General features: G+C 35.0%; 4 protein-coding genes across 7 annotated transcripts in view; 3 read left to right on the top strand and 1 right to left on the bottom strand.

Annotated features, from left to right (window-relative positions):
- The first annotated feature begins 284 nt into the window (after positions 1-284).
- LOC145727870 (uncharacterized) lies at positions 285-5,288 on the top strand. Of its 2 annotated transcripts, none has more exons than XM_081977717.1 (5): positions 285-443; positions 567-818; positions 1,917-2,673; positions 3,125-3,323; positions 3,863-5,288. In XM_081977717.1, exons 2-5 carry the CDS (start codon positions 594-596, stop codon positions 4,116-4,118), a joined length of 1,437 nt encoding a protein of 478 aa, XP_081833843.1. In that variant the 5' UTR covers positions 285-443; positions 567-593; the 3' UTR covers positions 4,119-5,288. The 2 variants fall into 2 exon arrangements, with proteins under 2 accessions (XP_081833843.1, XP_081833844.1); XM_081977718.1 differs by having other exon boundaries at positions 296-443; positions 504-818.
- Positions 5,289-6,859: 1,571 nt separating this feature from the next.
- LOC145727872 (cAMP-dependent protein kinase catalytic subunit beta-like) lies at positions 6,860-11,796 on the bottom strand. 3 transcript variants are annotated; one of them, XM_081977723.1, is made up of 6 exons: positions 11,085-11,796; positions 9,534-9,686; positions 8,429-8,658; positions 8,204-8,369; positions 7,265-7,432; positions 6,860-7,210 (listed from the first exon to the last, which is right to left on the bottom strand). In XM_081977723.1, the coding sequence occupies exons 1-6, from the start codon at positions 11,100-11,102 to the stop codon at positions 6,893-6,895; spliced, it is 1,053 nt and encodes a 350-aa protein (XP_081833849.1). In that variant the 5' UTR covers positions 11,103-11,796; the 3' UTR covers positions 6,860-6,892. The 3 variants fall into 3 exon arrangements, with proteins under 3 accessions (XP_081833849.1, XP_081833847.1, XP_081833848.1); XM_081977721.1 differs by lacking the exon at positions 11,085-11,796 and adding an exon at positions 9,739-9,918; XM_081977722.1 differs by lacking the exon at positions 11,085-11,796 and adding an exon at positions 9,786-9,918.
- On the top strand, positions 9,970-13,323 carry LOC145727873 (alpha-soluble NSF attachment protein-like). Its single transcript, XM_081977724.1, has 5 exons — positions 9,970-10,105; positions 11,964-12,195; positions 12,521-12,732; positions 12,788-12,945; positions 13,099-13,323. Exons 1-5 carry the CDS (start codon positions 10,001-10,003, stop codon positions 13,262-13,264), a joined length of 873 nt encoding a protein of 290 aa, XP_081833850.1. The 5' UTR covers positions 9,970-10,000; the 3' UTR covers positions 13,265-13,323.
- Positions 13,324-14,552: 1,229 nt separating this feature from the next.
- LOC145727863 (uncharacterized) overlaps positions 14,553-23,525 on the top strand; it is a 37,273-nt gene continuing 28,300 nt past the window's right edge. The window contains exons 1-5 of the mRNA XM_081977704.1: positions 14,553-14,894; positions 17,806-17,921; positions 18,621-18,789; positions 19,700-19,833; positions 22,212-23,375. Of these exons, the coding sequence (XP_081833830.1) occupies positions 14,672-14,894; positions 17,806-17,921; positions 18,621-18,789; positions 19,700-19,833; positions 22,212-23,375 (1,806 nt within the window). The 5' untranslated portion in view covers positions 14,553-14,671. The remainder of the gene's footprint in view (positions 14,895-17,805; positions 17,922-18,620; positions 18,790-19,699; positions 19,834-22,211; positions 23,376-23,525) is intronic.

Genomic DNA, 23,525 nt, shown 5'->3' with positions numbered 1-23,525 from the left:
ATTTTCCAGTTCATGACTATTTTAACTGTACATAAGTTACGTTATTAAACATTTTTTTGTTATTTGTTTTTGATTCATAATCACTTAACGTGATTATGGTTGAACCATTTCAATTTGATTTGCTTTTTAATGTGTCTGTTTTTAAAATACCAATAGATGTCAGCACATCTATGTTTAGGACTGACAGTAAATCCACCAATTAAAATTCACGTATTATATCACGTGATATGATAATGTAAGTAAAACAGAAATCTTTCTTCGCCGTTATCGACAATTAAAATCAATATGTTTTTCTAACCCCATTTTTTTTTGTAAATTAAACTTTCAATTATTGTGCTTGCTAATCCAGTTAAGTCCACTTTTGTATCATTTCCTTAAACATTTTACCCTTGTTCATGGTTATTCCTGAATTTAATTAGTGTTTTACCATCCTGCGTAAATAGGTGCGTATTTCTGACAAGTAATTAAGCCTGCTTCTTGTACTTTATCACTCCTTCCCTTAGCTACAATTGCCACAGTAGATTTTTTAAATTAGTTAAGAAGTTTTCAATTTGTTATTGTCACAGCTCTCAGTGTGGTAAATATACCACAATATGTCAACAGCATTTGCTCGAAGTAATGCCCCAAGGCAACCACCAAATCCCCAGCAAATTCAGAAACTGCTGGATGAAAATGGTCACCTAATTCAAACAATCCAAGATTATCAAAGCAAAGGGAAAGCCCAGGAAGTCATTCAGTACCAAACCCAGCTGCATCGCAATTTGGTCTTTTTGGCTACCATAGCTGATAATGCTCAGAATGTTAATTCTCTTCTGCCTGTAAGTATCAAGTCTCAAAGTTGTTGGACTTGCATGGAATATTTGACGCTATATTACTTGTGTTTGCTTAAGGTAACCAAAATCTTCAAAACAATAAATAACAAATCAAAACAGCCATAAGTTTACTGGTCAAATTGGAATTTACTGGTAAAATGGATAAATTTTCCTGTCATACTGGATTTTACTTTTCCAATTTTAGTTTACCTATGTTACCAAAATGAAAGTTTAGTGATTTCTCCTGCTTCAAATAATAATAGTTTGTTGAAAGTTTATTTTAGTTTTTAGGTTATTGAGAGTGAACTGAACTAGTTTTTGACCAAACATGACAAACAAACATTCTCAAGTTTTTTAAATAAATTAAAATAAATCTATTTAAAAAGTGTTTCTTTATTTAATTTCAATACATTTCATTTTACTTTTGTGCTTTTTTACAGATTTGTATGCTTTTTTGAGGAAATAATTCTGCTTTTTACACGCTTTTTTTACGAATTTACGGTTTTTTAATCCGGACTCTAATCATTACTTTTGTCTTGCAAAGTAATTTAATATTCAATACTACACAAAAAACCTACAAGATTTGCTGTATTACTATTAAAATACAGTTACTAGTAATAGTTTAGTAGTGTTCAAATAATTCAGCTTACCAGGGCAAAATCTAGAAAGGTTACTTAATTAAACATTTTTAAAAAATTCACTTTAAGGGTCATGTGCATGCGGCACCGCAAAACAAAACTCTGCTCTTAACCCATTATTTTTTCCTACCCAGCACATGGAGCAGCATGGAAATTTTAAATCTTAACCAGGATTGCCTTTAGATGATGCCACAAATATAAATTCATAAACATTTGAAATACGGACGTTTTGACAGACAAATGTTATTGACAACTTTCTCAATGACGGACGTATGGTCGTTTTCAAGTTGCTCTTCTTCGTCTTGTATTTGTATTGTTTTAATTTTTTTAATAATTTAGAATTAGGTTTAGTTATTTCTTTTTTTAAAAGCTACTCATTCATGTTATTCATAATATCTGCTGAAACTTAGTTTAGCAGGTTACAATGCAACATTTTTTGTCTCTAAGAAAACAAAATAATTAATAGATGATTCAGTCTCCTGGACCATCTGGCCCTCCTCCTAATAATCAGCCACCAGGACCCGGAGGTCCTCCGCCATCGCAGCCGACTCAAGGCCCACCACCACAGCAGCCGCCACCTTCTGAACCACAACAAATGAATAATTATAATCACCAACAGCAGCAGCAGCAACAACAACAGCAGGCTCCACCAAGTGGATACCGTCAGCCACCAGGCCCTCCACAGCCTGGAAGACCTGGTCCGACCGGTCCCCCAGCACCAGCGCCACACCCTGGTTATCCTCAGAGAGGCTACCAGCAAGGGCAGTATCCGAATCAGTATCCTCCACAAGGACAGGGTTATCCTCAGGGACAATATCCTCCTCCAAATCAAGCTCCGTTATATCCACCGAACACTCAAGGAAATTACGGTCAACCACCTCCAACCACTGTTTACAATAATTATCAGCAACCTGCTTACGGGACGCCTCCTCCTCCGTCGTCTGCATCTGCTCAGGGACCGACTGTTCCTTATGCTCCGCCTAATCCTCCTCCTCAAACACAGCCACCTTACGGAGGGCCTCCTAATGGACCTGCGCCGTACGGAGGAGCCCCGCCTCCGCAAAACTATCCGCCACCTCCACAAGGAGGTTATCCACCGCCGCAGCAAGGGTATCCGCCGCCACCATCTCAAGGTAGTCAGCAGCCAGGTCCTCCACCACCGCAAGGACCAATTCAGTCTGGACCGTACGGGCCACCACCTGATCAAGCCCCACCAACTCAAGGTATGTGTTGACAATGGCCAAATTGTAACACGTCATAAACCACAGGCTTTTTTAAGAAATTTTGTTCAGGACTATTTTGGATTAATAAGAAAACTACTGTTGTTATTTTTCTTATGTTTGCGTATTGTTATATTAATTTGAACAAAGTGTACCTACTTTCCTAATTTAAACTTGTTTACAGAAAGATTAATCACCAAAGGGAACAAAAATAAAATCAAAATTAAAACAACTGCCTACAGCTGTGTAAGGAGGGGTTATTAGACGTACTTGTTGCAATATTTTTGACACAGAGTAAGCTGTTAAATAAGTTTAATAACTGCAGAATAATTTTGAGATACTTTGTATAAAGAAATAAGCAAACACAATGGGCAGTTTGAATTTGCTAATAAAAATACTTTTGTTAAAACATTACCTATGAACCTGTTACACCTACCTTATCAAAAATTTACAGGTCCTCCACCGCAAGGATATGGACAAAGCAATGCTCAGTCGCCTCCGTTCTCGGGGCCTCCTACTAATAATTCGAGTCCTCCGGTAAATACGGCTCCTCCATCTGCAGGACCTGGAGGCCCGGCTCCACCGCCTACTTCTCAACCTTATCCGGGCCAACCTTCATACAATCCGAGTTCTCAAGCTAATCCAAATGCTGGGTAAGTTTTCTATTTTATCGGAAGTTGCTATTGTCAGAATTGACGCCGGCATCTGTGGTATGATACATCACGTAAAATCCTATGTTGCGCGTTAAAAAAAACGCACTGTATATGCTGTGTTTTTTTCAACAAACAAGTCGATTTTATAAAAATATTGTATGCAATTCATGCAAAAATTCCTCTTTTGCACCTAAGTGTTGTTAAACTGGACCTTCAGTCTCATATAACAACTTTCACTTGCCTGCAAAAAGGATGTACTTTTTGCATAAATAACTATTTAAATTACATTACAGCCATGACAGGAAAATTTCTATTAAACCCATAAATTTAGTGGTTAAATTGATACATTTTCCTGTCACACTGAATTTTGCTTTTCCAATTTTACTTTACTTTTCCGGTAAATACCAGGTCACAGTAAATTTACCCCCATCAGTATCAGTAATAGAAAAACTTTCCAGAACCGTTTTTCATTGTAATTAATCGTAAATTTAACGAAATAAAAAAAAAGTGTGCAGCGGCTCTATTATTACCTTTTTCAGATATACTGCACCACCTAACCAATACCCGCCGTACGGACCGCCCAACACTGCAAACTACCCTCCGCAGCCAAACTACCCTCCGCAACCCCAATACCCGCAACAACCGCCTCAAGGATATCAGTATCCCAGGCCGCCTGCGGGCCATCCAGGAGCACCACCGTCTGGTCATCCGGGGCAGCCTGGTCAACCACCACCGGGACCTCCGCCGCAAGGCCAGTATGCGTATAATTATCCCTCGCAACCTAATCCGCAGTAAATTGATGTCATTTCGTATAACGACAAGTGCAGGGTGTTTGTTTTTAATATAGGTACGTTAAGATTGGTCTAAACGCTACATTTTGTCTGTGCGGTCTTAAAGTTTTACCTTATAATGTCACAGAAATTGCAGGTTGTGCAAAGCAACTTTCACTTTAAATGCATACATAGTAAAAGTGGTCGGTTTTTACTAAACTACAGTTTCCTGCCTATTTGTTCCAAATATTAGCGATCCTCCTGGATATGATTGTTCACGGCTGCTTTAAATAGTCCTGTAATAGTTTTTGATAACCTCGTTGTTAAGTCTTTAAGCCATGATATTTACATTCTTTTTGGTGGTATTCTGCCATAAACTTTTCCTTGGAGAACCGACTTTAAAAGGCGATATTTGCTTTCGTTCCTCATAATATGTCTGAGGTACTCAAGCTTTCTGCTCTTCATGGTGTTCATTACTTCCATGTCCTTCATTCTCTCCATCACTGCCCTGTTGGTCACTCTGTTCACCCATTATATTCTCATCATCTCCCTTTAAAGCCATATTTTGAAAGCTTCCAGTTTTCTTAGTGTTGCCTCGGTTAATGTCTATGATTCCATCCCATAGAAGAGATTTCTTTGGCTTGGATACCAAGCCATTCCAAAATAAACAAATTGCCCCATAAAGGGAGCAGAAGCCATATTTCCCTAGTTAGATAGGGGATTCAGGAAGGAAGGATTTCGGGAGTACCGTATTATCGAAATAATCTCGATCCTTCGTTTTGGGAGTCCCGCTACTGATCATCTGCTACATTTTGTTTTGTGAAGAAAGCCAAACTTACAGAATGTTTCAAAAGTATACGTTCAAAATAGCTTCTATTCTTTACACATTTATGGGATATTCTTGTATTCATATTCTTTTGGTAACAAATCACCCTCATTTTCTAATCCCACATTAAAGTATTACTTTCTACTAATTATCGTATCTTAAATAGCTAAAAATAAGAATCAATTTTTATTGAACAGGATATATTTGATGGTAAGTAGTGGTAAGATTTTTTAAGAAAGATACAAGCACCCTGTACAGTAGCCATAATTCTGGAATAAAATTTAATGACTAATATTAAGATGTAATTTATCGAAATAAATGTATTTTGTCTGTCTCTTCAATGTGAACAAAATAAAACATTTCTCAGTATATTTCTTTATCATTAACATGTATAATAATATTAAGGGAAATAATATTATCACTGAAAATAATTATTATAAAGTCAGTTGACTGAGCATTGAACTAACACAGTTCTTCTCATCGAAACGCATAATACTAACGTACACACACACACACACACCGATAGTAGTCTTAAGACTAAACGGAATATATCAAAGTGGAAAATAAAAGTGTGATTTTACAGAGTGATTCACGGTAATGGTACATTAGAAGTATCTAGAGGGTTCAATATACCTATTTTTCTTTTTTGTGGAAATTTCTGTTGCTCGGGCCTAAACTCTATTTCTAAAATGTTTTTAATTTTGCAATGTTGTTGGATCAGCGTTAGTCAGTTTACAGCTTCAGGGTTGCAAATATTTCTTTGTGTGGTTTTGAGATGTACGAGTGTTTTGGTTGTACAGGGTGTCGCTGAATTGGTATCACAAACTGTAAGGAGAGATAGTACATCCAAAAATATTAGAAAAAAGTTCCTATAAACTTACCCTCTTAAATGTGTATTTTTTAGATACGATACGATTTAAAGTTCCACTTTTTTACACTAGTGCAATAAGTGAATAAGTTTTGTTTAACTTTAACTTTCAGGTTGTTCAAAAAAGATGTACTTTTTGAAGAATTACACAAAGTAATTATTGATGTAGAATACTCCAAGGCTTCAGAAAATGTTTCTAAAGCACCTAGTTTTTCAGTGCTCCAAATTAAACCTAGATTTGGATTTGTTACTAACTTGGAAAGAGAAACTTTTCCAATTGCCTGCAGACATAAACTTTGTTCTCTCACCTTGTAATACGATTCTTGCACCGTTTTTGAGATATTTAATAAAAGTCGTGTTTTTTGAGCAAACCCTTAGTCTGACCATTAATTAAAATCTTAAATCTTGAAAAGGCATGCTAGCTTTAGTTATACGTATTACACCATGCCTGAAATAGGCTGAAAGTAGGTAAACCTACAAAGTGATGAAATACTAAAACTACCAAAAGTAATTTTCTTTAAATGATCTGTCTAATATAGTTTGGGAGGAAAAAACAATCAATTTAGAACAAATTCATGTGTCTACTTTTTATACTTTTCTTTAATCAGGTGATATGGATTTAAGGCACATTTTTAGAAAGAATTGCTGATTAACAACGGTTGAAGGTAGGTATAGGAAAGAGACTTTTTCTAAATTGAATTTTCTTTTAATGTAAAACTGTATGTTTTTCCGACCTTTAGCGTATGGGTTGTTCAGGCAGGTAATAATGTCTGACTCAGGATAGAAAATTATATTAGGACCCCTTTCAGGATATCAGTATTTAATGATTATCCCAGAAACAATGGAAGCTAATTATAAGGATGCAATAAGAAGAATTACTAAGGGGACCTGCGCTTTGTTGTGTAATGGTATTACAAAGGATGTTTGATATGAAAATCGAAGGTTAATACTTCATTTTGTTTGGTCCGGCAACATCGTAAATACTGTAGAAACCCGACTAAAATGCACTCCAAATTAAGCCGTTTCCTAGACACTTCTAATACACTATCCCCGTGAATCACCTTGTAGAGGGTAAACACAACAACATTTTTAAAATCGTGCCTAACTAAAACTCTGCAAATTGTTCCTCATATAAATTATGTTCGCTAACCCTTAAGTCAGTGTCGGGATAATCGTCAAAATTAGAAGTGTCAGCTGGATTTTTGATCTTCGGTCTAAAAGGAGGCTCCACTTGGCGATTGTAAATCCCTTCAAAATTAGTATGGTGAAACCATCGATGTCCTTTAATGTCTGCGGTACCATTCTTCAGATTACCGAACCTCCGACTCAAGTCGATCTGCAGCAAATTCCGTATTAAGTCTGTCAACTCCATAGTGAAGAACGAAGGTGGTTTGTATTTGCAAGAGATTATTTTTTCGTACACCTAGAAAAATCATAAAATAATTGCAAACTCTAAAACATTCAAGCAGCACAATACCTTCATTGGGTCATTGGATGTGAAAGGTGGATATCCGGCTGACATTTCAAACAACAATACTCCATAGGACCACCAGTCGACAGCCTTACCATAACCTTTACTTAAGATAATTTCTGGAGCAATGTATTCAGGTGTACCACATAGAGTCCATGTGCGACCTTTTACTATCTGTAAGATCAGTATTTTGTATAACATGAGTGTTGGTTAAATTTGGGTAAAATTGTGACGATTGAAGTTAACTCAAGACAAGATTGATATTTTATAAAATTTAGACCGAGATTAAGTGCAGGCTAGAACAGCCTTCTTAAGACTTATAACTGGGATCTGAGATACAGGATGTACTGTACGTTGTTGTGCCGTGCATGCTAAATACATCAATCATCAACAAAATTGAGGCCTTCGAAATGTGGAACCTCCGGCATTGTTGAAGATCGATCATGTCAGAAACGAAGACGTTCTTCGAAGCGCCGGTCTAGCGGAACGAGAACTTTTCAAAAATATTAAAAACACAAAACAACAGGTTACAGGTGTAAAGAAGAGAGAAGGTGGTAAGAAGAATAAGAAATTTTATTATGTACCTACTCTTCTGCTCACCATTCTGGCAGTAGGACTCAGATTCTAGTGAGCAAAACTGTAAAACGTTTCATTGCGTGATCTAAGTACAAAGTGAACTATTTAGTACTAACTGGACTATTTTGCCAGATTTGTTACTAGAGTCATCAATTAAAAGCATCAAATTACTTTAGAAATGTTAGCAATCGCTTTGAGCAAAATTGTCTGCAAAATACCTGTGTGAAAGTAACTTAGCTACCAGTTCAAACATTTCATACATTCACGTTTTAAAACCAAATTTCTATTATATTTTAAATTCAAAACTGTACTTTAGCAAGCTCCGCTTTATAACAACACAAACATGACGAAAAGTGAAACATAACTGACCTTACAAAATCCCATATCAGCCAGCTTTAAATAGCCTTTCATATCTATGAGAATATTTTCCGGTTTTAAATCCCTGTAAAGGACGTCACAATAATGTAAAAACTCTAGAGCCAAAAGTACCTGCGCCGCATAGAATTTTGACAGGTTTTCGTCGAACTTATGGCTCCTATAAAAACAAACAAATGAGTTTGTTTTTGGTTAAAAAAAAAACAAAATACTACTTACTTTCTCAAATGTGTAAACATTTCTCCTCCATTGATGAACGGCATGAGGAAATAAATGTAGCTATTGTCCTTAAAGGAGAATTCCAGGGAGATCAGAAAAGGAAATTTTGCGGACTCCAAGATCTTCTTTTCGTAAAGAGTGTGCTCTACTTGCTTGAGCTTTATGATGCGAATTTTGTCTATCACTTTCATGGCATAGTATTGTTCGTTTTCTCTGTGTTGCACTAAAAACTAACACTCATTGATTAGATGTACATACAACAGAAAATATTCATTTTGGTTTACAGGGATGTATTAGGATATGGGAAAGATTAGAACCCTGAATCGGATGTTAGACACTCTTTCGTCTGGTCTTTAATTCGATCAGAGTTATGATTGCAGTTGCGAAATTCTAATATCTGAGTTTTTGCTCAAAAACTGCGTCAAAAATCATATTCCTCATTGTGGAGAGATATTTTGTTATATTGTCCTTGTACTCGATCCTCTTTCGTCTGAAGCCATATTGACAAGACATAAAAGAACCATTGCTCTCAAAGATCTACTCTCACAGATCGTCCTCTTTCTTATAGATTATGGACATCTGAGAATAGTCTAGAGGTGATTTTAAAAATGACATAGGACAAATGGCGGCCCTCACTAGCTATACAATGATCCATCCGCTTTTTCGACGGGAATATTTTCGATGGCTTAGCGAATGTTGTCCAGGTGTTGCGGATTTGAGATATCCCCATAAAAAGAAGTCACAGGGAGACAAACCGGGGGAGCGCGCCGGCTTCGTTACGTCACCCCTCAAGGAGATGGAAGTTTTTTGTGGCAAAAATTCCTTTGAAGTTCTCCAGACTTAGTATGGGAGAAAATGTTCCGGTGTCAGCTCTGGGTTTTGGAGCCATATCAGTATATGGCACCGTCCGTTGACGGACAGCAACGGCCCGTGCCGTTTAAGCTATAGAATCGTTTTGTCAAGGTATCATAAAATAAGATAGGCACTCTAAATACTAACGCCATAAATCCTCTAAAGTTTTGACCAACTGTCAAATTATGTTATCGAATTCGTTTTGCACGCTCCATGGAACATAAAAGTAAACGGGGCTACAACTATATCTTACCACACGCCCAAATGATCCAGTTCCTAACGTTGTCAGAAGTTCAAAATCCTTTAAACCTTCCGTCGATGAAGAGGTATTTTTCTCCCATCTATCATTAAACTCTTTGCGCAACTTCTCCAAGGTTTCCGCATATCCACTTCTAGTTCTCGTCCTCTGGAACACAAAAACCAAGGTTAGTGAAGTCCATTTTGATCGAACTCAGTACCGAAAAAGCTGACGATGCTTTAATCATTTCCTTCATGTCTACCGGACCTTTTCTGTTTTCATTTTTGGAGTTTTCGTTCTTACTTTCTGCCATATTGCTGGCATTATCAGTGTTCATTTTTGACGAGTAGATATGGCGACTTTTTAAAGTGACAGTTTCACTTTGATTTAACCGTCACTGTCATCAGATTGATGTTTTATCAACCAATTAATTATTGGTAGATAATGTGTACTTAAATTGGTGTGAGTGGTTACTTTCAGTTATGGCTTCGCACATTGAAAATAAAGCAATTCAGTTGAGGGAGGAAGCAGTCAAAAAGCTTAGTCCAGCTGGATTTTTCAGGTCCCTATTCGGAGGTGCTAACAAGGTAAATACTTTTAATATCCATTCAATACCTCTCACATAAAATTTAATAATATACACTTATCTATATTAACGTGCTACACAGGATGTTTCAGTTTTGCTAATGGTAACTTTAAGATACAAGACAAACTTTACCTATAAACAGGCCCGTTTTCTCTTCTCTTAATACTCTGTTACTGTATTAATATTTAATTAATTTTTTGTTCTCTAACCATACTAACTTGGATCACTAATTTCGAGGATAGTATTTCGATCAGATTGCAAGTTGACGGTATAAATATACGGTTTTCCACTTTTTAGACCGTAGTCCTCTTATAAGGGCAGATATTGACTGTTGCCAATATAAAACAAATTTCCACTATCACCCCAAAGAAATCATGCTAGCCAAAATCAATTTTAAAAATTTGAAATTTTTGACAAAAAAGCAAATTACACAATTTGTGAAAATTATGAAATAGTTATTTTCCTAACAAGTGCGGAAAGTAATACTTTCCCGCACGCTGACTGAAATTGTCCTCGATCACTCGAATCAGTCGAGTGCGGAAAAGGCACTTTCCGCACGTGATAGGAACATCATTTTTTCTACGAGTGTTTCCAATGATTGGAAAAAACAATAATTGACTACTCTCAATAATTAACAAGATACGACTACTCCATCGTTTCTTTCAGAAAAATCTAGCACAGGTTCGCAAAAACCACATTGCTCTACCTTTGCCAGTTTTGGAAATACCCTGTAAACCCATAGAATTTGAAACACCCCGTACATACAGAAGGAAAAAATGAATAGATTAAGTTAGATCTAACAATCTCATGAATAAATCTGAATAGAGGTAATGTGAAAATTAGTTTTAGTTAATACTTTATTATTATAAAATTGGAAGTATGCACAAATGTTTAACTTGAACAAAAATTAATTCAATTTTAATGACAGTTTAAATTAATGGTTAACTTTGAAGATGTAATCAGGCATAAAAGCCACTCACCTTAAAAAAGTTTAGCATTTCGTTATTTTCGCTATAATCTAGTCATTTCTAGTTGCAAACTCCGGTCTAATTAAACTAAAGTTTTCGGCAACGTCCTGTAAATATAGTTGCGATACATACGAATAACATCACTCAACACCAACACTTCAAAATTTTCATTTTATATTTAAAACAAGAAGATCGTACGTTGTACCGGGGCAGTTCACTTACTTAACTTATTTAAAAAATAGGACTGTACCCTTTCGCATGTGCTTGACGAAAGACTCTCTACAAGAGCTATATTTGGTTGGTTTTGTTAAATATTGATCTATACTCAGTGAGCGTGAATGGAGATCCAATAAAGTGGAGATAATACCGCTGGATATCCATTCACGTTGCCTTGATGTTTCCGGTATTTGGAAAAATGACCAGCACCCTGTAAATGCGAATTTCCAGTTCGCAGATATTGTGTGGTGAAAAGTAACGTTGTTTTCGCTAAAGTGTACTAACCTTAATGTGTTCACGTTTCACTTTATGGAAACAATATTATTAAGAAGATAATACTTGGCACTGTTAAAACGTTCTACAAGTTGCACGAGAAACACCATTACACCAAGTAAATTATTCCAAATGTTCCGGAACGTTCATTCTTTTTCCACAAGGTGAAAGCTGCAAAGATGAATGTTGGAATATCTCAATAAAAAAAAAAAATCTTGATGATCATTTCTAATTTTTAACTAACTCCCTCAATGAGTAAGTATAGCAGACTGGGATTTTCGATTCTTCAAGCTAAAATTATTATTCAGATTTATATTATTATTTTTGTTAATTAAGATTTTGTTCGTTTATCTAAAATGATTTCCTGGGATGTACTCTAAATTGTACCTAATGGATTAATAGACAGAAGAAGCCATTGAATACTACATCAGAGCAGCCAATCTCTTCAAGATGGCCAAAAACTGGTTGCAAGCTGGTTTGGCTTTTTCGGATGCGGCGGATCTGAACTGCAAAACCGAAAATCACCTGGAAGCGGCCATAAATTACTCAGAAGCGGGTAATTGCTTCAAGCATTGCGACTATGCCAAAGCAGTAGAGTTCTATTTGAAAGCCATCAAGTATTTTTCGGAATTAGGTAAGTAAAAACAGCGTTTTTTCATACGTTGTGAGACGAATTGTTTTCCGAAATAAGATTGAAAGGAATAGGGTTGTATTAAGAAGATTTACGTGTAAAGTTCAATACACTTAAAAATTATTTTCTAATGAACTGAAGAAAGGGCTTTCCTTTGCTTACACAGTTAACAAAAACCCTGTATATAAATTAAAAAATGCAAGTAAACTTCTCTCCAACCAACATGTGACAAACTGCACGGAAGATTTCAAGCAAACGTTTATTGTACTTGTCAATATTTTAAATAGACTACTTCTCCCATTCTAAAATACATTTTGACACCTGGCAGGAAGGTTTCTAACAGCCGCAAAAACGCATCAGACCATAGCACAGCTAATGGAAGAGGAGAGAAACTTGACCGGAGCAGTTCACCACTACGAGCAAGCTGCAGACTTATTCCACGAAGAAAATCATCATTCTATGGCGAATAAGTGTGCTCAGAAAGTAGCTGAATTCGCCGCAATAGACGAGCAATATCAGAAAGCGATCAAGATATTTCAGGTAGATCATTTCGTAAAATGGGACCAATTTTTGTTATTTTAGCGTGTTTTAGTAGGAGATCGCCTGTTTTGATCTCTCGTGTTCTCTTCTTCAATACAACGCCAAAGAGTTTTTCTTTAGAGCAGCTATTTGTCATTTGTGCAACGATCCTGAAATTGTTGAAACTGTGCTGAATCGCTATGTTGAAATGTATCCAGCTTTTATGGATTCCAGGTAAGAAGTCATATTTTAATACGATATCTTTCTTGTATATGACTCTTCCACTCTGCTAAGTGCAATATGATACATATTATTGTTAATGTTATATCCCTATTTTTAGGTTTAGATAACCAAATTTAATTTCCTTTTTTTTATTATTAATTTCAGGGAATATCATCTAATTCGTTGCCTAGTGAACTGCATCGAGCAAAAGGATTTGGATGGTTATGCCGACGCCCTAAGGACATACGACGCAACTTCGAAGTTATCTATGTGGCACGTGACTATGCTTCTAAGAGCTAAGAACAGCATGGGAATTGAAAGCATCCGATGAGAGCCTATAATCGTTACAGAATTATAAAACTTTTTTCACAACATATATTTTTCCTACATTTTGTCAGTTTATTTCAAAACAAAATCAAAATTTTTTGAAACCCTTATTGACAATAAAATAGTTAGTTTAAGTAAGATAATCTGTGAAGGGCAGTATGGATTTAGAAGGGGAAGGGGCAGTTACTTGCTTCCTAGGATGGGATAAGAGGATGTCTCTCTAGAGAATTTGATTTTCTAATTTGACAAATTATCTTCTTATGGTATAAGAGGACTTCTACTGAGGTTGATCGAATCGTATCTGAATCGTAGGATGTCGTGTGTAAAGGTTAATGATAAGTTTTCTCGTATATCAGATTGGGGTGCCACCAGAGTCATCCTGGGCTGCTTCTATTTTTCTTCTTCTACTTGTTAGAGATCTAGATGATCTGTTGATTCCGGACATGCCTCAGTATTATTTCCTGAGATGTGGACTTCCAGCGATCTCTCCATCTCCTTTGGTAGTCTTCCGGGTGGACGGGTCTCTGCTGGTTTTCCCTCTAATACAATGCATGGTATTCCATCGTCGGTCATTCTCCTTCACGCGGTTACTATTCTCTTCTCCTCTGCATTCCCCATCTCAATATAACCACATATATTATCTTACGTGATCTCTTCTTGTTTTCTCGGGTATTGTTCTCAATATTGACATTTCTGCGACTCGTAGCAACCTTCTGGTCTTGTTGGTATTCTCTTTCGCTTTCTATACCATATGTCATTAATGGTCTGACGCATGTCTTATATGTATATTTTGATCTTACTCTTCTTTTGCATACAGGGATTAGCCCAGTTTCCCCCAGTTTTTCTTGCCTCAGTTTTCTGTTACACTGTTAACACTCTGCATAACAAGTTATCTACTTTTAGGTGTAGAATTCGTCCCTAAAGAGTGTAAGATTTATTTTCGTCAAGCCATTATGACTCACCCTGTATGGGAATTTGGAATTATAAAGGTATTTGTTATTTAGTTTAAACCAGAAGTATAACAATTTTAAAAATATTTTGGCTGGATTATTGGACACATCAATATGATGTCAATTTTATTAAACTTTCCTATGTCGATATAGTACATTTTTGTATATCGAACGATGTCCTTTTCCGGGAGACACCCTGTATAGTAATAATACATTAAACTGCTTAAATTTTCAAAGATTTATAAACTAGAAGAGTACAAGCGATGTCCTTCAATTTTTTGTTAGAAAATGTTTATTGTTGAAATCTAGATAGCAACCAAATGTGTGACAAAAAACGGGGATAATTTTTACATTCCAGCTTCAAAGCGGCTCAACTTTTCGTTCAGTGTTGTATCGTCCTCGTGTTGTGGCGTTAAATTTGTTCGTTTTTTGTTTTAAGTGTTGTGTAATATAATTGTAAAATGGCCGAAGCTAGGATCGATTCCGACAAGGAGGACAAAACCGCACAAAGCGAAGAAGACACCTCGGATATCGAAACCGAAACCCTTCCGGCTCAAGACGAGCCTTTACTGCAGTCACCAGGTCCTTCATCAAGCTTTAATAAGGATGATACGCTTAACACAAGCAGGGGAGCCAAGGTCCGCAGGAGTGTTTCGAAGAGTTTGAGTAAAGTGGGCAGAGTTTGTAAGTATCTGAATAAAAAGTTGGAAATCTAAAATACTACACGTGAAATGGCGGCCACATGGAAACTATTAAACATGTTTTTGATAGGTCTAGATATACAGGCTGGCCCAAATTTGACGAAAAGAGTGTAGATCTAGATTATTTCTGTAGCGGACCGAGGGTCCATTAAATGCAGGCAAAATTGCATATTTATTGGTAAAAAATATGCCGTTCTAGAATGCTCAAAAATCCGATTAGTTCCGGAGATATCCGATAAAACCAGTGTAGCCAGACTTGGGGAAAATTCCCCACCTCTGGGTAATTCAAATCACCTTTGAATACTTTTAAATCTTTTTGAATTCTGCGTAAATACTAATATATTTAACTTATTCATTTTAAATCAACAAAAAATATGTATTTATATACAAGATTAGAAAAAAATGACCAGTCGTGCCGTGTATCTGTTTATCTGTCATAAACTTGACAGCTTGTTTAAAAGCGATATAATCAGTGTAAATCATGCATTTTATAGTTTCATGAGTTGTTTTTTGGCAGTTTTTTTTTTAAACTATCTATTGAAGATATATTTCGATCTGTTACAATGGTTGTTACTGCCAAATACAACTTGATGAAGCTATCAAACTATGAAACATTGCTTAAAGACAGTACAGTCAGTACAATTCATATTTATTGTATTTGTTGTACCGATCTTAAACTGTTGCAAACGTATTAATTGTCAAAATCTGACCCATAAAGCTATTAAACTAAAACAATCATTTGCAAAACTTAAATTAAAATACTATCTTAGTCTTTTTAAAACTTTTTTTTCTCTCTCTTCATTAAGTCTAAAAGTTGCTTTGAAAGAAATTTAGTTTTCGATCTTTCTTGTAGAGGGCGTTTCAGACAATGACATTAAAGTGAAATTATTAAAGTTTATATACACCAAAAAATTGCAATTTTTCAAAACTTTTTTTAAACGCAGTTTTTACCCTGTATACTTGGACCTAGAGGAAACTTTAAATGGGACGAAAAGTATTTCAGGATATTCTTATTCAACTGGTCAGCTCAAATTCGTTCTAAGACGTACAGAGCCTAGAAGAATCACCGTTTTTCGAATTTTGTCAATTTTTTTAAAATTTATTTTTCAACCGATTTTAACCAAAAAATATAATGCACTGGCTCCCATAGGGCCAAATTTCAACTTTGGATCACTACTGCTCGGCCCCGTTTTAACCGATTGGAACGAAAAAAATCTCATTTGAAAGCCCAAACATTTCTCTACAAAAGGTCCCATAGTTGCAAAACTGTTCACTTTTGAGTTATATTTAAAAAAATATTGCTAAAAACACCGCGCGTACTACTACACCGTAGTTCTTAAAATGCACGTAACAATACCGAAATAATTGACCTTTTTGGTCAGGTTGATTTAACTTCCACGTGGGAATTCTTTCAATAAAACATAATTGCACCAATCAAAGTTCGAATTATCAATTCAGTAATATATAGGCGACCGAGGCGATACGTAAAGAAACGTTGTCCGGGTAAATTTCACTTTAGATGTTCATTTAAACTAATTCCTAGTCCAAAATTCGGGTTTTACTATACATTATATCGTACATTTCAGATTTTGTGTAATGTTTTCGTTTACCACCTGTGTTAATCTAGTCGCAATAGTTTAAATACAAAGTGTAAAATATGACGGTAAATTTAAAAGTTACAAAGAGAATGCCATGGAGTTACCCAATAAACAAAAAAGAACTCCTGATAGACAGGGATTATTTGTCTACTACCCATTGGCGTTATGAACTATTATCAAATGAGACTACAGGTTTGTAATCATTATTTTACGGTAAACGTATTTTTAATGACAGTACATTTACACAGTTTTAGCGCACTAGTTTAAAAGTTATAGAGTCCGCTTCGTAAGATATAATTGTCACATTTTTTATTATTTTCTAACACGCTTCAAAAATATTGACACAAATTAGATCGACTGAAAACTTCCGTATAATTTCGACTGATTACAGGATGTCTATGTCGTCTTCGTGTCATATATCACCCTTTACAATATTCCTTTTCTCATTTATGACACATCGAAAATTACCATAAATTGTTTTTTTAGATCAAGTACATGTATTTCCTTTTAATTCTTATTGTGATTTTAACCTTTTCAATTACCTTTTTTTTAATGACTAAATTATAGAGACGATCTGCTACATCTAATTCACGTTAAATGGTAATTTAATGTAAATTTTAAATTTAATTGTAAATTGTGTTGGGTTCGATGTTAGTCACCAATAGTCGTGCTAATAAGTTACTTAACCTTTGTGTTCGAACCATTTGCCCTCGTTTAACTTGCTTTATAATTCATTCGACAATTACATTGAAATAATCTAATCAATCTGGAATTTTCGAAACTATTAGTTTTAAAAATATACAGAGTGATCCATGTCAATTAAGCCATCTTGATTGGAAAAATTCGAAATGTCGTTATTTTGTGGTACCTTTAAGGTTTAAGACACTAACACCTTTTAACGCATAAAAAGAATAAACGAATTAATTTTCTCTATTTACCTCATTTGAAATATTTTGGGAAAAACTTTTTTCTCACGGTGTATGTAAATAGTTAATTTAAAGGCACGTTCTCGACAAAAACAAAAAGAAATTTTTGAAGGCGATATGAAATGTAAAAACATAAATTTATTATAAATCATCAGGGTACAGGCATACGAAATTGCAATAAAGCCATATAAAGCATATTTAAGTAAAGTATAATGAAAAATATCGTTCAAAAATAGGTTAGGTTAATGGGTCACTAGTTTCAACAAAACGATTACATAATTTGCACTATACAACCGATTTTAAACGTTTTAGTCTACTTTAAAACTAGTTTCTGCTACTTTTTTGTAACACTTTGTATAATTCTTTTTAGTCGGCCAGTGTAAATGCGGAAAACCAACTTGCTCAGTGTGCGGCCAGGCAGCATTGAAGAAATACCAACAGCTGAGGAATGAAGATTATGTTCGAATTCCTGTCATTGAAGGGTCGGTAAGTAGCATTTTTCCAATTCGTTTAACAATTATTCACGTAGCAAATGCGGAAAGAGATTATTCTTTATACTTTTTTGAAAACCCTGTATTTTCATCTCTATTAGGAGTAATAAAAAACGCGTTTTTCTGTGCGCCCATTCTAGAACCCCACATTGACAAAAACAAACAAATTTTGTTCGGTCCGCTATCGAGTGCGGAAAAGTCACTTCCGGCACGTATTAGGTACAATATTTTTCCTACAATCCTACAGAAAACTACAATAAGAACATTAGCATTTTACAATTAATGTTTATGTCATGCTATTTGTAGATGAAGGGGTTACAATAGAAAACCAATTAATTAAATTTCTTGCAGGTGGGTTGTCAGTTGAGATTTTAGACGTTGTCAAAATATTTTTCTTAGAATTACAACCGTACTACACAGGCAACACAATTCATTTACATTGTAATACATTAACAAGTAGTTATTAAATAGTCACTTAAACTGAACATGTAAAAAAAATAACTAAATATAACGTATAATTAAACTATAATAACTTAACGAAAGACATTAAATTATCAATGCAATCAAAATCGTGCGGTACTTTACCGCACTAGAGCGGAAAAGTGCTACTTCCGCCTTGAAAAATCGTGCGGCAAAGTACACTTTTCCGCACGATCGTAGGAAAATAAAATAATAATACTCAAGTTTTATTTAGGTAGCAATAAATTTTTATTATGTGGATCCACCTCAAAAGGATTTTCGAACACTGAGGGTTACAAACAAGATGACGGCCTTGGACGTTTGTAAGGCTTTGAGCGAGAAATATCATTTTGAAGACTACATGGACTATGCTATAGTCGAGTGGTGGGAGCAATATTACGCATGTGAGTATGTTTTTTTTTAATAAACTCTCTCGTAATAATAAAAATTATCATCATATCAAGTTTCTACGAGCAGCCATTTACGAGATATTTTATTTCTTTTAAAGTAAATTTTGGTATACTATAATAAATTAAAAAAAATAAAATAAATAATAAACCACCCCGACCACTTTATAGGGAGCGATGGAAAAAAAAGTTTAATAGCAGAATGGTTCGTCGAAAAGAGGTAATTACTGTATTTTTGCTATACTATTGTATTTAAATTTTCATCGTTTCCGACCATATTAGTGGCATCGAAACGCTTCCCAGCAGTGAATTTAGAAAGCTGAAAATAATTTCCAGAATTTACTTACACTTAGAGATGGGTAAATTACCGATAAAGTAAATATTTTACTTGACCAGGAGAATTTGACCGGTAAATTACAAATACTATGTTTCTGGCAGTTCAAATTTTTGAAACCACTTTTCTCTCTCACTGTACCAAATCTTGCAGTGCTTTTTAGGTTATTGAATATGAAATTTGATGAGGATTCTAAAAATGTGTTTAACACAGTCATTTTTTATTCCAAGTGGGTTTGATAAGCAATTTTGTCTCTGACTGTCAAACTGTGCTTACCCCCAAAAACGATGCAATTTTTAATTAGTGATTTTGGCCCAAATATGGAGTGTTATGATTTTTTTTTCTAGGAAAGTCGCATGTCAGTCCATTTTAAATAATTTCGATATCACGTGCTCCTTTTCCAAGCAAAATATCACAGATTTTCTGTCCAAGTTTTTGGATTATGCTAAATTTCAATATGTAATTTAAAAAAAAATCAGTTTTATGGCTTTACGATACAGTATTGAGATCAAGAACATGACGGTTTAGTATAATTTCAAACGGTGTATTAATTTTTATTTTTTTTTTTTGCAGGGCGCAGACTTGAAGACAGTGAATTGGTCTTACAAGAGCACCAAGTTGGGGGTATGATTTCTGATGAACATAACCAATATTATTTAGTTTGTAGACGAGACTACGACAAAAAGGACTGGGCATTAGATAAATTCGTAAGTACACTTTTTTAACTATTTATTATACGGGGTGATTCCAAAGTTGGTGCTTTCCTTTCACCTGCGAATAGGGCTTCAAAAAATAAGGTTTTTTTTTCCTTTGACGCTTTTTCGAAATATAAACAATAACGAAGATACAGGGTGTCAAAATTTTACTGAAAAAAAAACGAAATAAAAAATAACTTAAATTTAATTTTAACTAACTACAGGTTATTCTTTATCAACAAACATAAACATAAACAAAAGATTTCAGCCGCCTTTGAACTAAGTTTTAATAATTTGACATTTTAAATTAAGACAGCATTTAATTTTTACTCGAAAGCGGTACGTCGTAGCAAAAAATAATAAAAGGGGTTTTATTTTTAGAATCGAACAAGGAATTCAATAATAAATTTTATGATGAAGAAAACCAGTAGGGTAATATTTTTTTTCGAAAATGTTTTAACAAAAATAATACGCGCGCCACTGGTAAACGCAAGAGAATTGTTGTTTCTTGGAAAATTTGCTTTCAACGTAGCTACTGACACCTACAAAATTTTGTTTAATTGCTTCAAGGGATTTGGCCAAAATCATTAAATTTTTATTTTTTCAGAAAAACTTTGACACCCTGTATCTTCGTTATTGTTCATATTTCGAAAAAGCGTAAAAGGAAAAAAAACTTTATTTTTTGAAGCCCTATTCGCAGGTGAAAGGAAAGCACCAACTTTGGAATCACCCTGTATAAGTAAGTAAAATTCAGTGTGACTGGAAAATTTACCAATTTGACCAGTAAATTTAGGGGTCTAATGAAATCCTCTTGAAAGATATTATTTTTCTGTCAACGCTGTCATTAATTTGAAAAGTCATAAATCTGAATCACCATACTTTCCATGCACACCCTGTATACTGGAAGCAAAACGGTCCTCCAAACTTACTGCGCTGAGTTGATTATGAACATTTTTGGTCTCTTGCAAATTTTTCGTAACTTTTGCCGTTTTCCAGTTATTAAGCAAAAACTGGTTTAATGCAACAAATTTTCAAATTTGATATTTGAGCACCCTGTAATTCGATTATTTTTGTTGAGGAAGGTTGAACTACTCAAATTGAGCTCTTCATTTTGAGCTCCTCTTTCCAGTGGTTTGGAAAAAAATTCTATCTAAAAAATTGCGTACAGGGTGACCAAAAACAATAACCAGAATTTTCATGCACACCCTATATACTACTGGAAGCAAACACGGTCCTGCAAGCTTACGTTACTGAGTTAAGAAGTTGATTAGGAACAATTTAAATCTTTTTCAAATTTTTCGCAACTTTTACCGTTTTCTAGGTATTTTGGAAAATCTGGTTTGGTGCAACAAATTTACAAGTGAAATTGTGGTTTCAAATTTGAACACTCTGTAACTCGGTTATTTTTGGGAGTTCTGGGTGGTTCAACCTCTTAAAAGAACCGTTTTGAGCTCATCTTTCCTGCGGTGTTGATCAAAAAATTCTATTTAAAAAATTGCGTACAGGTTGGGTACAAAAACAGTCAATGACCAAAGGTGTCATTTTGATGCACACCTTGTATACTTACTGGAAGCCAAAATGGTGTTGCAAACTTACGGTGCTGAGTTAAAGAGTTAATTAGAAATATTTTTGGTCTCCTGCAATTTTATGTAACTTTCATCGTTTTCGAGTAATTTAAGAAAAACCGTGAGAAAATCACTGAAATTAAGATCTAAAATTTGAACACGGTCTAAAAGACAGTAAGGGAAAAAATTGCCTGTAAAATCCATTTGGAGTGACTGAACCGTGTTTCTAAGCAAATTTTTGGAATTCTCATTAAATTTCTTCTCTAATGAACTAAAAAACCGCTACAAAATTTGGTACAGTCAGGGGGAAAAGCGGTAGCAAAATCTGAACTGCGAAAAACACAGTAAAAAAAATAAAAATAAAAAATACTAAAATATAATAATAACCAAAAAATGGCTTTCTCTATTTAACCGACTCTGTAGCTCTTACGGTTATTGAGATACCCAATACATGTGGAACCAATTTGGGACGCGCTGTATATTAGTTTTTATAGTTTTGGAGAAAATTTGTCGTTTGAATCAAATCAATTAGTACCTGTGATTAGTACGATTATATTTTCAAGAAATTTTGGAAAAGGGTCTCACTGGAACCCAGTATTTAGGTGCGTTGGAACATTTGCGATAAAACTTGGTTTATTCGTATAGAAATAACCTAAACAATCTGCGTTGACAAAATTATTAACTCGGATGACTTCAAATTTATAAAGAAAAACAAATATTATAAATAATTTTTTTGATAAAAATAGCACAATTGCACGACAGTATAAAATCAAAATAAGTTGTGGAATTCCAATGGAATTAATCACTTTTCTTTATTGTTTTCAGAACCTTTTTTACCATCCGGACGAAGTTAGATTTTTTATGGACAAAACGCCGATAATTGACGTAACTAAACCAAGCCCTGAAAGAATATTAATCCGTGCTACTTTCTTTCATGTAAATTGTGTGGGAGTTGACTCTGAACTAGTAGAAGCAGAAAAGGAACAAGGAATACTTGGAAAACAAATTGAGGAAGATGAATTTGGTGACCTAGCTTCTCCTACTTCACTTCCTTCTACGTCATCAATAAAGCAATTGACTCCCGAAGAAAAAAAAAGTTTTAAGGATATCGTAAAAGCGAACACACCTTCATCTCCTTTTGGAGAGATGTCAAAGTCTCCTAGTAAAAGCTCCGCTTCCGCTGAAAGTCCCGGAAAATATGCTGAAATTCAGCCAGTCTTAGGAAAATCACCTACATCTTCGTTAGCAGGAACATCAAAACGATCTGACCATGACGACGATGCAAAACCGTCAACTAGTACGCCACAATATCCCGAAGTTATTGTTAAAGAATCCATATCGGCAGAAAATATCGAAATGGTGGCATTGACTAGCAAAACTTCTGGAGCTAAGAAAAAACTTGAACTCGAATTAGTTGATACGAGCAACGTCGTTAAGAAATCACATTCTTTAGGAACTGTCGGAATGACTAGTAAACCTATAGTTTCTCCAACTACCAAGAAAGCTGCACTCGAACCAATTGATGAAAGTAAAATTGGCCAAAAATCCACTTCGTTAGGGAATGTTAAATCTAAGCCCGCTATGCCCTCCGGTAGCTCACACATACAATGGGAATATATTGATGATAGCAAAGATTTACTAACTGTAAAGTTTTCGTCAGGTCCGCCCTCTTCGGAAGAATATCCAGATCCGTATAAGGGATTAAAAACACGTTGGCGCATACTTGCTTCGGTGACCAGAGCTATAGATCTTACCAGAGATGACGATAAAGACTACGCATATGATCCTGTGTACTGCGGCGAAGTACTAGTCAGAAAAGGAGCAGACGGGCTCACTATTCCAGTTGCAATAGATGCCAACCACCAGCCTAAAGACACAAAGTGGAAAATAAAATATTTGCTGCTGCGAAATAAGCATCTGTATTTTGCAAGCGATAAAAAAAATATGTATAAGTTTTATCTGATGGCTGACTCGGAGTTTCAGGAAGAGGTAAGTGATAATTTTTACGTACAACACAGAATAATAATGTGATTATCCCACGTAACGTAAAACTGCGTTTCAATACACATAAATCGGGAAGCTTAGTGTGAAATGCCGCAATTTGTAGTTTGTTTATTAACAACAAAAACTTAGTAAGTC

Source organism: Ips typographus, linkage group LG4 (genome assembly GCF_016097725.1).
Source record: "Ips typographus isolate SLU linkage group LG4, UJ_Ityp_2.0, whole genome shotgun sequence".
Lineage (NCBI taxonomy): Eukaryota > Metazoa > Arthropoda > Insecta > Coleoptera > Curculionidae > Ips > Ips typographus.
Note: the sequence above shows the minus strand (reverse complement) of the source record. Positions and strands in the feature narration are given on the sequence as shown.

Bases quoted from the DNA above. Each gene is read 5' to 3' on its own strand.
- LOC145727870 (XM_081977717.1), top strand. From the start codon at position 594: ATGTCAACAGCATTTGCTCGAAGTAATGCCCCAAGGCAACCACCAAAT. The intron at 2,674-3,124 runs GTATGTGTTGAC...AAAAATTTACAG, and splicing joins TCAAGCCCCACCAACTCAAG to GTCCTCCACCGCAAGGATAT. The intron at 3,324-3,862 runs GTAAGTTTTCTA...TACCTTTTTCAG, and splicing joins CAAGCTAATCCAAATGCTGG to ATATACTGCACCACCTAACC.
- LOC145727872 (XM_081977721.1), bottom strand. From the start codon at position 9,855: ATGAACACTGATAATGCCAGCAATATGGCAGAAAGTAAGAACGAAAAC. The intron at 9,687-9,738 runs GTACTGAGTTCG...TTTGTGTTCCAG, and splicing joins AAGCATCGTCAGCTTTTTCG to AGGACGAGAACTAGAAGTGG. The intron at 8,370-8,428 runs GTAAGTAGTATT...TTGTTTTTATAG, and splicing joins ATGTTTACACATTTGAGAAA to GAGCCATAAGTTCGACGAAA.
- LOC145727873 (XM_081977724.1), top strand. From the start codon at position 10,001: ATGGCTTCGCACATTGAAAATAAAGCAATTCAGTTGAGGGAGGAAGCA. The intron at 10,106-11,963 runs GTAAATACTTTT...ATGGATTAATAG, and splicing joins TATTCGGAGGTGCTAACAAG to ACAGAAGAAGCCATTGAATA. The intron at 12,733-12,787 runs GTAGATCATTTC...GTGTTTTAGTAG, and splicing joins AAGCGATCAAGATATTTCAG to GAGATCGCCTGTTTTGATCT.